At 36.1% G+C, this 12,409-nt stretch overlaps 1 protein-coding gene across 2 annotated transcripts in view; it reads left to right on the plus strand.

The window, feature by feature from the left end:
- The window catches only part of Kaz (E3 ubiquitin-protein transferase Katazuke), a 109,960-nt gene that overhangs the window by 6,236 nt on the left and 91,315 nt on the right, over nucleotides 1-12,409 (plus strand). For both annotated transcript variants that reach the window (XM_017614786.1, XM_017614787.1), the window contains exon 2: nucleotides 9,471-9,576. In XM_017614786.1, coding sequence (XP_017470275.1) covers nucleotides 9,471-9,576 — 106 coding nt within the window. The remainder of the gene's footprint in view (nucleotides 1-9,470; nucleotides 9,577-12,409) is intronic.

The raw sequence follows: 12,409 nt of genomic DNA on the forward strand, positions 1-12,409 counted from the left end.
AAAGTTGAATTGCTGTGCAACTTCGTCTCTTGGACAGCAGCTATCAATATACCATGCCGACACATGAAGACGGTTATCTCCTCAATCTTGCTCTGTAGCCCGTTGCAGTTAAATTGAAGGAGCTTCATATGGTTCGGGAGACGTGTCGTGATGTGGGGTGTAAGTGAAGTGTATGTTCTTGCCGCCGTTGGCTGTGTGTGCTGCTGAGGTGATTGCCGCCCTGTGGTGGTGGTGGGGGGCGTCGCAATTGGGGTCTGCGACCGAGCAGCGCAACACGGGCCCTCGAAGTTCCCAGTCCAATCTCGTGTGGTACGGAGACCTGAGCATGCCCTAAAGTGGCACCAGCCAAGGCAGGTGTTGCACTTGACTGATGTCACATTACGGAATATCCTGGTCTGACATACCGTGCAGATTGTAGGAAGAACCAGGAGTTGTTGGCGGCGGCGTGTGGGTAGTGGTGCGGTTGTGTGTGTTCTGTGGTCTGTCGTGGCTGTGGTATGGTCTGTGGTGTTATTATGTTGTTGTGCTGTGGTGACTGTGTGAGTCTGCTCAGCCCTTGGTCGGGTGAAACCCGAGTCATTCCGGTACGTAGAACCGGCTGTCGTGGGAACGAACTGTAGGTCCTCCCTAACACTGGTGGCTGGAATGAACTGAAATTCCTTTGAAACTCCTGGGGAACTTTTAAGTTTGCGAGCGCTGCATGCAGAATTGAGTAAGTAATATTCCTAGTAATATTCCTACTCAATGACTTAGTATTAAGATGCGGGTTGAAATGTTGGACGCGTCTATTCGCTACGAAATTCTGGGAATTCAACGCAGAGGTGGCAGGAGTGGGCTAAAATTCCTTTGAAATTCGGCGATGAGCAGGNTGGAGTGGGCTAAAATTCCTTTGAAATTTGGCGATGAGCAGGCGTCACGTCTTCTTCAAAGAAAAGCAAGAAGTGATGTAGCGAGCAGCAAGATTTGTTGTAAAGGGTAGAGCTGGCAAACTATCTATGGCACTATCGATATACGAACTGTTTTACTCAGGCTACATTTCGTTGAACACTGGTAAATATTATTCAGGAATTAGGTGCAATTTAGGGCTACCAAAATTAATTTCGGTGCACACTCGGTTTCCGAAATATTCGCGAAAATGTGTTTTGGGTCAGCTAGCGTGACGTCGTTCGACTAAATTTCGTCGAACATGGGTAAATATTATTCAGAAATTAGTTGCATTAGGGCTACCAAAATTAATTTCAGTGCACACTCGGGTTCCGAAATATTCGCACTAAATTTCGTCGAACAAAATTAATTTCGGTGCACACTCGGTTTCCGAAATATTCGCAAAAATGTGTTTTGGGTCAGCCAGCGTGACGTCTCGCTAGCTGACCAAAACACATTTTTGCGAAGTTCTCGGAAACCGAGGGTGCACCGAAATTAATTTTGGTGACCCTAAACTGCACCTAAATTGCACCTAATGCCTGAATAATATTTACCAGCGTTCGACGAAAATTAGTGGGTGGGTCAGCTAGCGAGACGTCACGCTGGCTGACCCAAAACACATTTTTGCGAATTTCTCGGAAACCGAGTGAGCACTTAACTTAATTTTGGAGGCCCTAAATCGCACCTAAATTGCACCTAATTCCTGAGTAATTTTTATAATTTTTTGGAGAAGTGGTTCAGCTAGTGTGACGGACGTTTCAAAAACGTTTGCACATTTCACAAACAAGCAGAAATAACAATGGCTGACTGTAACACAAAATGTATGCTACCATACGTTAAAAAAATACACAAATAAGTGCGTATAATTTGGGAGTATAAGTGTACAATACGTACATACATTGCTCTTATTAAAAATAATAATATTAGGATCGATAGGGGTCTTCCTCCTGATTATAACGGTATAATTTTTTTCGGGTGGAAATAATATTTACTGGTGTTATTGTAGTTCAAAATCGCGCGATTTTTTATTAAAAATTTTTCGCCGGCGGCGCTTTTCCCATAAAAATCAATATTTCATAAATAATGAAAATTTTTAATAAAAAAGCTCGCAATTTTTTATTAAAAATTTTCGCCTGAGGCGCTTGTCAGTTTTTTTTTTTATATATTGGGTATATTTAACCCTATACCATAAATTAAATACTTAGAGCATAAGGTGGAAATAAATAAGGGTGACAGCCGACTCATGGGGAAATACTTAAAGGAGGTAGTCAATAGCACGGAGGTCAAAGAAAATATTGGGGAAGTGATAATAAATAACACCAACTACGTAGACAGCTTTGAAATTGCGGAAAACCTAAATAATTTTTTCGTGGACAGCATTTTGGAAATACATACCAATATAGAGTGTGTAAACTATGATTTTTTCGAGCAACAAGCTCCCACAAGTACGCTAAAATTTGAAGAGGTCTCAACGGAAGACATTCTTCAAATTGCCAAAAAATTTAAGCGGATAATTGGGGGAAACAACCTACTTTCTGAAGGTGTTATTAAGGACTCAGCTGATTATATGGGATATTTCTATGCCCTACTTATAAATAAGAGTCCAAACAGGATCAGTACGGGAAGAATGGAAAATTTCATCAATAGTGCCCATCAAGCAAGTTAGAAAAACGGTTAAAGCTGAGGAGCTTAGGCCCATCAATACTCTCCCTAGCTTGGAAAAAATGTTAGAAACCGTTGTGAAAAACCAGCTACAGTACTATGTGGAATCCAATAAAATACTCATAAAAGAACAATCTGGATTCAGAGCTAAACATTCCTGTGAGACTGCGCTGAATCTGGTGCTTTCTCAATGGAAAGAAGATCTTAACAGACACCTTAATTTATTTATTTATTTATTTGAAACCGTTGATAGGGTCAGAATGTTGGAAAAACTAAAATACATTGGTATAAAAAACACTGAGCTTGACTGGTTTAGAAGCTTTCTATGTAATCGTAGGCAACAAACAATAGTTAATTCAAAGATGTCTAGTAAGATAGCCGTAGACATCGGATTACCACAGGGCTCAGTTTTAGCACCCCTACTCTTTAATATATATATAAACGATATTAAAAGTTCTCTCAAACATTGTAAAATAAAACTCTTTGCGGATGATGCCTTGTTAACGATCAGTGATAGGGAACTACCAAATGCGATTGTCAAAATGCAAGATCTTAATTCTTTGTATCAATGGCTGTGTTCAAATAAACTCAAACTGAATGTGAAAAAGACTAACTTTATGCTATTTTCCAGAGCGGCAAATGCTGACTCCATAAGCCGTGAATTAAAAATCAAAGATGAAAATATCGAAGAGGTGAAAAGTGTCAAGTACCTAGGAATATACATAGACAACAAACTAAAGTTTGATGAGCACGTTGAGTATACAGTCAACAAGATTGCTAAAAAAATTGGCCTTATAAAGAGATCGTGTAAGTACTTGGGAAGAAGATATAAAACGTTGGTGTACAGGTCAGTAGTAGAACCGCTCTTTATATACTGCCCCACGATTTTCTTCCTAGCGGGGGACTCCCATGTAGATAAGCTGCAAAAAATGCAAAACCGAGCGATGAGATTCATCCTCAACAAAAGCGTGAAGCAACAAGTTTTTTACCACGCTATGAAATTTGTGTACAATATTAAGAAGGGCAACCTGCCGGATTATCTTAGCGATAATCTCCGATATATAAATGAAATGCACACATATTTGTTGAAAGAGAATAACAGCTTCAGACTCCCGAAGTATAGAACAGAAGTGGACAAAAAAAATATTTTCTATAAAGGCTTAAAGTGCTTCAATGAATTACCAGAGGATATAAAAAATTGTGATACAATCACTCTTTTCAAGCGGCTGCTATTTGACTATTGAAGAGCGCAGCCTACAAGATAGAGATGTATCAACAATAGCGTGGATTGGAAACTAGGCCTTTCCAACCACCAAGATATCGAGACTAGGCGGATCGGAAACTCGGCCTTTCCGACTACCTAGATCCTTAGATAATAAACAATAAACGAGCGGATTGGAAACTAGGCCCGTCCAACCGTCAACCGTCACGAAAGCGCGACTGGGTGGATCGGAAACTCGGCCTTTTCGACCACCCAGGAGATATCAATAAATGGAGTAACCCAAAAAGAATAGCGCGGATTGGAAACTCGGCCTTTCCAACCGTCTACATAACTTCCAGAAGATTGCATGCGTTTATATTGCAATAAATTTATTGCAGTGATAAGGAAATAATGTTATTTAAAAATTTCCGTAGAGCATTTTGTATTTTGTATTTAATATTTAACATTTTAAATCTAAATCTAATTATAAGAATGTTAAATCTTTGTTGCAATATAAGTCTAACAGACTGTAAAAAATAAATAATAAAAAATAATCCCTAAGTGCGGCCGAAGGCTGCCTACGCAGAAAGTTGTTCTCTGCAAAAGGTGTTCAGCCCCTCCTTTGGAAACACAGAAAGGAGAATTCTACTGCCTGAGGGTTATAATCCTTAAGTGCGGCCGAAGGCCGCCTACGCAGAGAGGTGTTCTCTGCGAAAGGTGTTTAGCCCCCCAACCCAACAGATTCGGTTAGTTGGGTTATATTTACGGTGACCATCCGTTCTGTTTTTTGCAGGACCGTACTGTTTTTTAAAGGTCTGTCCTGCGTAGTTTTTCAAAACAGAAAGCCCCCAAAATGTACTGATTCTGTCCAAGCGTCCTGCCTTTGCCCCGCATTTTCTTCGCTATCTTAAAATTAACTTTTCCTAATTGAAATAAAAGCAGTGTCGATAACTAATTGATAACTACATAAGGGTAAGCTGGTTTTGAAGGTTCAACTAGTCAATGCGTTCTAAATATTGTACGGTTATTACGCTATTTTCAGTATTTTGGTGCTTTTTTAAATAAAAAACTTGGCGATCAGGGGTGCAAACTTGACTCTAACCATGCCATTTTTGGCACTATTTTACTTGAAATGGCACTGAATTTTTCAATTTTGCACAAAGTTCCAAAATAGCACTTTTGAAAACAAGCCAAATTTAAATACATTTTTGTGGAATCCTTTGCGTGTACTTCTTTTTCTCAACTAAAATTTTGTAATTTCTATAGTGTATACAACTGGTTTATCTTACTTTGACATTGGGCTTTTGTTTTAATTTGTCTAATTTTAATGCTAATGGGAAGAACTAAAGAGAATGGCACGGTTTTAGCACTTTTTTATCCTCAATATGGCACTTCATAGCTATGTATGTTTGACAGCCCTGTTGGCAAATTTGATCACTAGCTGACCTTCACCTAGCGCTCTTTGCTGGGTTCGGACTACATAAATGGAAGTAAATATCAAGTATTCGTAGTAGATGTGCATTTCTTATCTTTATAAAAAACAATTCATTTCTTCTCGTATCCATGTACAAATAAGGAGCTAAAGCGGCCTTATAAGGGTCGATATCTGTAGACTGGAAAATCGACCAGCTAGTGGTTGAGATGTCATTTACACGGGTCGATTTTGGTTGAACGACAAAAATCTACTAGAAAATCGACCCGTGTAAAGGCGCCTTAATCCAGCGAGCAATTATCATTAAAGTTAAAATGCCTTGGTTAAAATTAATAAAAAGTTATTTCATTCTTTCTTTACCGGGACAATTGTTACATCGGTGGGCAACGACGCAATTACAGAACTTTAGACAGAGCAATATTTTTCGATCGGGTTCAAATCGGGCGATTGTGAGGCCCTATTCACGAATTCAAGTGTATTAGCAAAGTTGCTGTAGCTCACCAATGTAACAATCGTGTCTATAAAAAGGTAAAATATAACTTTTAGTTTGCTATTAAAAACCCCACCTCCTTTCTATTTGAAGAGTAAATTTGTTGATGCAACAAAACGGAGCAGATTTTCAGTTGAGCGAAGTAGAGGACTAGGTTTCAAATTTTTTCGACAAAACGGAACCAATCTACTCCTATCGGAGCGAACTCCGAACGATGGCTTATTGTGTATATGAGGAAAATGTATGCTTTTTGTTTGGTACACAAAGTCAGTATTAGCGCAGCCGTACTGCGATGAACATGATGTCGGTGGGATATAAATAATTTTTTCGCAACTTTTCATACCTTTCCTCCCGTAAACTGTTTTTCCCTTTCTCCAGCCCGCGCTCGCACTTTCGCTACTGCGCGGGCAAAAAAGTGCCCATGTCTGTGTATATACATATATTAAGAGGATTTAAATTAAACTAAGATTCTCCAAAATGCATTAAAAATTAAAACTCTTGAATGATAATATTTTTAAAGGACATTTTTGACATGTTCCAAAAGGATATTGGAAATAAAAGTTAGAACTAATCTTATTATGAATTTTCTTTTTAATTGATACCCATATTTTCATATTTTGTGTATGCTTTTGAAAATTTATTATAATTAGGGGGCCGTGGGAAAAAATTCTGCCCACCTGGTAAAAACTAAAAACGCAGATTTACTAAATAGTATGCCCTAATATTGTAGGGTGTAAGTAATACCGCCTTATAAAGAAGTAAAATGAGTAAGTTAACAAAACACGCGAAAGATTATTCTAGTAACTTTTACTGCAAGTCGGCCCGGGTTGCCGTGGTTCGAATTGCATACAATTTTATTTGGAGAGATTTTCAGACAAAACTAATAAAATGAGGGGGTATGCGTTAAAAAAACACACCTTTGGTTTTTTGGGACACTGTAATGTACTTATTTATGTATACAACTTTAAAAAATATTATATTAAATAATCTATGCTTATGTTTATAAATAAATTTAATATTTTTGGCGTCCTCTGGTTACACCACGCTCGCTGCGAGTGCGCGGTACGCGGCATGAAAGAAAAAGCACCCGTGGCAAGAGCGAAAAGAAGTAATAACTAGCGACTCCGAGCAAGTTTCCGTGTCTTTTCTTTTAAATAATGTATTATAGAATAAGGATTGATATTTAATGTAAACGATTAAAAGATCTGGTCGAGAAGTAATAAATATTTCCATTTGTTTATATTTTTTTTTATAAAAATTAAAAATTTTGTACAAGCTAATGATTATTTTAAAAATTTAAACAATCAAAGCGCGTCTAATTAACGATACACATGCTATTAATCAGTGGATAATAAATAATTAATGAATTCATAAAAAAAGTTAATAACAATAACTCTTGTAAAAATTCGAATTTTGCAAAATTGCTCAAATTATATATTTTTTATGGTTGTAAACCTAGTAAGGTGATTTGTGTGAAAAAATCTTTACTGCCCAATTCTGGGTGGGCCACATGAGGTTTTTTTCCTCTTTTCAACCTACTTATATCAAGTGCAGCTGATCTGCCGCTATTTAAACTTGACAGCGTGGTTGTTGTTGTTAATTCTATACATTAATTTACTTTATAGTATAGTTTCAGGCAGGCTCATCTTAAACTATGTATTTGCAAATGTTATTGTGGCTTATTAACATTTTATTTTAATATTGTTATTGAGCTTTGTACTACGATTATGTTTATTAATAAAAATGTAAAAAGCAACAAAGTCTAAGCGGTAGAAGTTATAGCTGCTACTTCGGACATCACCACATCATTATCATCATGGCGTTAACTTGTTAAAACAGTTAGATCACATTGAATTAAAAAAAAAATTGTATGAACTCCAAACATAAACAGCTTCTGATGTTGTTGCACTTAAAATAGAACTAAATTTATTTTTATGCCCAAGTGAAAACCCCTTGTCTTTAACAGCTTCCTGCAATGTGTGCCCATTGACAAGCTCCTGCATAGGAACGAACTCTAAGAAATCCTCATAATTAAACAAGTTGTGCATTGTTTTTAAACAAATTATTAATTGTCTTGTGCTACTTACATATATCAGAACTTTTATCTAAGCTAATAGAAAAGGAAAACAAATATTAATATTAATAGTTCTGGCAGATAATGGAATCTGGTCTACAAGCAAAGCCATATCTTCTCCATTTTCGTCAAAGCATTTTAAAAACTCTTGAAAAGTATTTTTTCCAAAAAGGCCTGCATTGCGCCGCCAGGGGAGGTGCAACAACATATCGATGGCTGAGTGGAAGATCGACCTATCTCGGCAGCCAGTTCGAAAGCGCCCTATTTCAGAAAATTTTTCAACATCGTTTTATCTCAAAAAACTTTTCAAGAACGCCCTACTTCAGAATTTGATTAAAAAACACCGTACCTCAGAATTTGGTTGAATAACACCTTATCTCAGCTGCCGATTCAAAAACGCCCTATCTCAAACGAAAATACATTGAAAATAAGCTGAGATAGGGCGTTTTTGAATCGGCAGCTGAGATAAGGTGTTATTCAACCAAATTCTGAGGTACGGTGTTTTTTAATCAAATTCTGAAGTAGGGCGTTCTTGAAAAGTTTTTTGAGATAAAACGATGTTGAAAAATTTTCTGAAATAGGGCGCTTTCGAACTGGCTGCCGAGATAGGTCGATCTTCCACTCAGCCATCGATATGAAGCTGTTTATGTTTGGAGTTCATAACAATTTTTTTCAATGTGATCTGACCGTTTTAACAAGTTAATGCCATGATGAAAATGATGCGGCGATCTCCGAAATAGCAGCTATAACTTCTGACGCTTGGACTTTGCTGATTTTTCCATTTTTCCTACTAAACATAATTGTGAATTGAAAACACCTTATTTTTAACAGCTTCCCGCAATGTTTGCCCATTTACATGCTCCTGCATAGGAACGAACCCTAAGAAATCCGCATGAGTAGCCAAATTGTCGCGCATTGTTTTTAAATAAATTATTAATTGATTTGTGCTACTTACATATATCAGTACTCTTATCTAAGCTAATAGAAAAAAAAAACATTCTTGAAAGCGTTTTTGCACAACCGTAAATTCCCGTACGGCGATTAATAGTTGTGGCAGATAATGCAACAACATAAGAAGTTGTTTATATTTGGAGCTCATTAAATTTTTTTTCAATGTGATCTGACTGTTTTAACAAGTTAATGCCAATCGCTTTCGTTTGATCAATAAATTTTTACATTTTTCAAAATACATATGGCATGATAAGTAATGTCGCCTTATGTTTGTGGCACTTTGCTAATTGTTTCCAACAAATATAGTATTGCGGCTCTCTTAAATCGTTTCAAAGAAAAAAACATGAGCTCCCATGAATCATCAAAGATTGATTTCTGCAAAACGAACGCGCTACTGTTGCTTTGCGTGCATCGAGCAGAGAAGGAGTGCTGCGGGTGAACGTCGCTTTCGTGTACGCTTGAATTGCCGATCATATCTGTCTGCCTNTCATCAAAGATTGATTTCTGCAAAACGAACGCGCTACTGTTGCTTTGCGTGCATCGAGCAGAGAAGGAGTGCTGCGGATGAACGTCGCTTTCGTGTACGCTTGAATTGCCGATCATATCTGTCTGCCTGACAATGTCCTAGGATTTCGGTGTTGCTGGGAAACTCTTGATATGTGAATTTTTTAATAAAAAAAATATTTAGCTACCAAATTACGCCTAATCAATTAATTTATCGTCACTATTCTTTCAGATTCGAATGGACCGCATAGTAATAGAACATCTGCTGAGGAGGGGATATTACGAAACTGCTGAATGCCTTGCACGCAAATCTGATATCCGTAGTCTTACCAATTTAGGTAACGCATTTAATTTAAATAATTAATTATATTAAATTATATATTGTGCGTTCGATATGTTATATTTCCTGTTTTTTTGAAAGCATGCAAATATTGAAAAAATACTTTTTGAAAAGGACCCCTTTTACATCAAAAGTTTAATCTTAATCCCATTATTTGACAGGAGATATGACGAGGCAACTCGTTTGCTAAGAAGGGATCCTTTTGATGTCACTGTATAAAAAATTATTCAGACTTGAATTGTTAAGAGTTGGAGGTCAGAAAACTCGAAGGAAACTGAAAATTTCTTTGCTGGCTTGATAAAACCAAAATGATTTATTCTTTTACAAAGTGCATATATTGTATGGAAACCAGTAAGCAAAGAGAGTTTCGATTTTCTTGTTTTGTGGATATTCTATTCTCATTTTTGTCCAACGCCGAGAATGCGTTTATAATAACCATTTTCACTCCTGGGGCAGGATTCTGTAACTGTGAGAAAATGTAGTGTACACCGAGTGCAAAACTTACAACCAAAAACTCAGCGAATAAAATTCAGTGAGTTTTTAGGAAGGGAAGTGTACACAATTTTGACAAGATTTCATTCTCACACTTGCTGAATGGCAAAATGAGGAAGTGTGCACAATTTCGACAGCTAAAACTCATTCTCACACTTCATGAATCGCAAAATGAAGAGTGCACACAACTTTCAGTGCTCAATTGAATCCAGTACAGTTACAGAATCCAGCCCCAGGTCACTGTTTCGGACTATGGTATTTGTGATGCGCATTACTTGTTGTTAAACACTTGTTCTTATAACACCTTGAATCAATGAAATATCTGATTGCATTTGTTTATACACGATCAATTTGGAGTTGAAAATTTGTGTATTTTATTCATTAAGTTTTCGGCATTGTATAAGCCAAGGCGAATTAATATAAGGTGATAGCAGGAGTACAAAAACAAAAATTTACATGTATTTTGTTAAACTGGCATAAACTGTCAAAAAAAAAACTAAAGCTTTCTTAACCCTTTCAAAAAATTCAACCACTGATTCTTAAAGCTTTAAAATACATAAATATGTATACCGGCTAATTTGGATCATTCATTTCAAAAATCGCATCAAAAAATTTTTAGAGTTTTGAATTTTACCGTCATCCTGAGCCCCTTAAATTTCTCAGTGATATCCTAGGTGTTTAAAAAGAAAGTGATCTAAGCTATTTTTATTTTTTGCTTTCGCGAAATAAATTTCGAAACTATGAATAACGCGAATCCGAATCAAAATTCCACGCATATTTGGTAAATATCTTTCAATAGATTACGCTGCTCACTATTATTTTTTCTGCCAATTTTACTTTTGTGACAAACACGGTAACTGCAATTGCAGCTTGCACTTTAATTTGATACTAGAGTGCCAGTTACTGTCGAAATTTGACAGTTTTTCTAGTTTTAGAAGCCTTGGAGAGGTTTTCTAACTTAACACGTAGCAAAACTTATACGGTACAAATTAACTAACCGGAAAATCTTCTGCTAAAACGTAACAAATTTTTTTTTATCTGAGAAGGTCTTTGGAGAACTTCGGCAGAACTTGGAATTGACCCGATACATTAAAGCTTATCGATAAATTTCAATGATTTGATGCATATCGATAGATCGATGAATTTCAAGAACACTAAAATTCGATAACTCAACAAAATTCGTTAACTCGACTAATTTCGATAACTGTGAAATTCGATGGCTCGATAAATTTCGATAACTCAAAAATGTAAAAACTTTGGATACCTTTATAAATTTTTACTTTTGACATCTCCACATTTTTCGAAAACTATCTAAACATTTTGATAACTCGTTACACTCTGTTAGGATAATTAAATTCGATAAGCAGTGATAAATCGATAAGCTTTTATAACCTTGAAATTTCGATAAATCGATATATTTTGAAAATTCCATAAACTTCGCTTCGTTGAACCAACCAATTTCAGTAGATCAATAATTATTGATAACTCTGTAAGTTGAAAGAACTCCATGCATTATGATACCTCGAAAAATTTCGTTAAGTCTAAAATAATGATAATTCAATAAATATCGATAACTTGATATATTTCTTTAATTTGACAAATTTCGTTAATCCCACACGTTTTTATAGCTCGATAACTATCCGAAAATTTGGACAACTAAGTTTCTGTGTCTATAAATTTCAACAACTCATTAAACATTGATCAGTTTGAATAATTCGATACGTTGCGATAACTTATTAAGCATGGATAAATTTCGATAATTATAAACTTCGATGTTTCGATAAATTTCAGTAACCTTTATGGCTGATTTTATTTCGATTCCTATCGGAAAATTTCAACTCTGTTAACCTGATTGTTATGTATTTCTCATTGCCTCCATTTTCGCCTTTATCTCAATTTTCGTCTTTATCTTCACTTTTGCCTTTTTTTTGTCTTCATCGTTATCACTTGTTTCTTCATCGTCATATTTATCTTTATTTCAAAGTTTAATTTCAAATACGAAGTAAAACAAAATGCGAAACAGCTTAAATTGAACAGGTTGCAAAAACAACCATACACAAATTTTAAACGACGATTTTCAACCAATTTCGAAACTTTAAAAACTCTCCTCATCTACAGAAATTTACCTTTCCAATGGTGTTTTTAGTTTTGAAATCGGTAACTTTACCTTGGTCTTCATCTTTGTTTTTATCTTTCACATCTTTGCTTTTATCCTTTTCTTTTTCTACTCACGTAGATGAGATGAGGTGCGAGGGCGTGATAAGATGTAACGTGATTTTATGTGATGTGATAGGATGTCATGTCATGTGTTGTCATATCCTCTGTCATATGATGTCATA

This window comes from Rhagoletis zephyria, unplaced genomic scaffold, assembly GCF_001687245.7.
Source record: "Rhagoletis zephyria isolate East Lansing unplaced genomic scaffold, Rhagoletis_zephyria_1.1 Rzeph_scaffold_00898, whole genome shotgun sequence".
In the NCBI taxonomy this organism is placed as follows: domain Eukaryota; kingdom Metazoa; phylum Arthropoda; class Insecta; order Diptera; family Tephritidae; genus Rhagoletis; species Rhagoletis zephyria.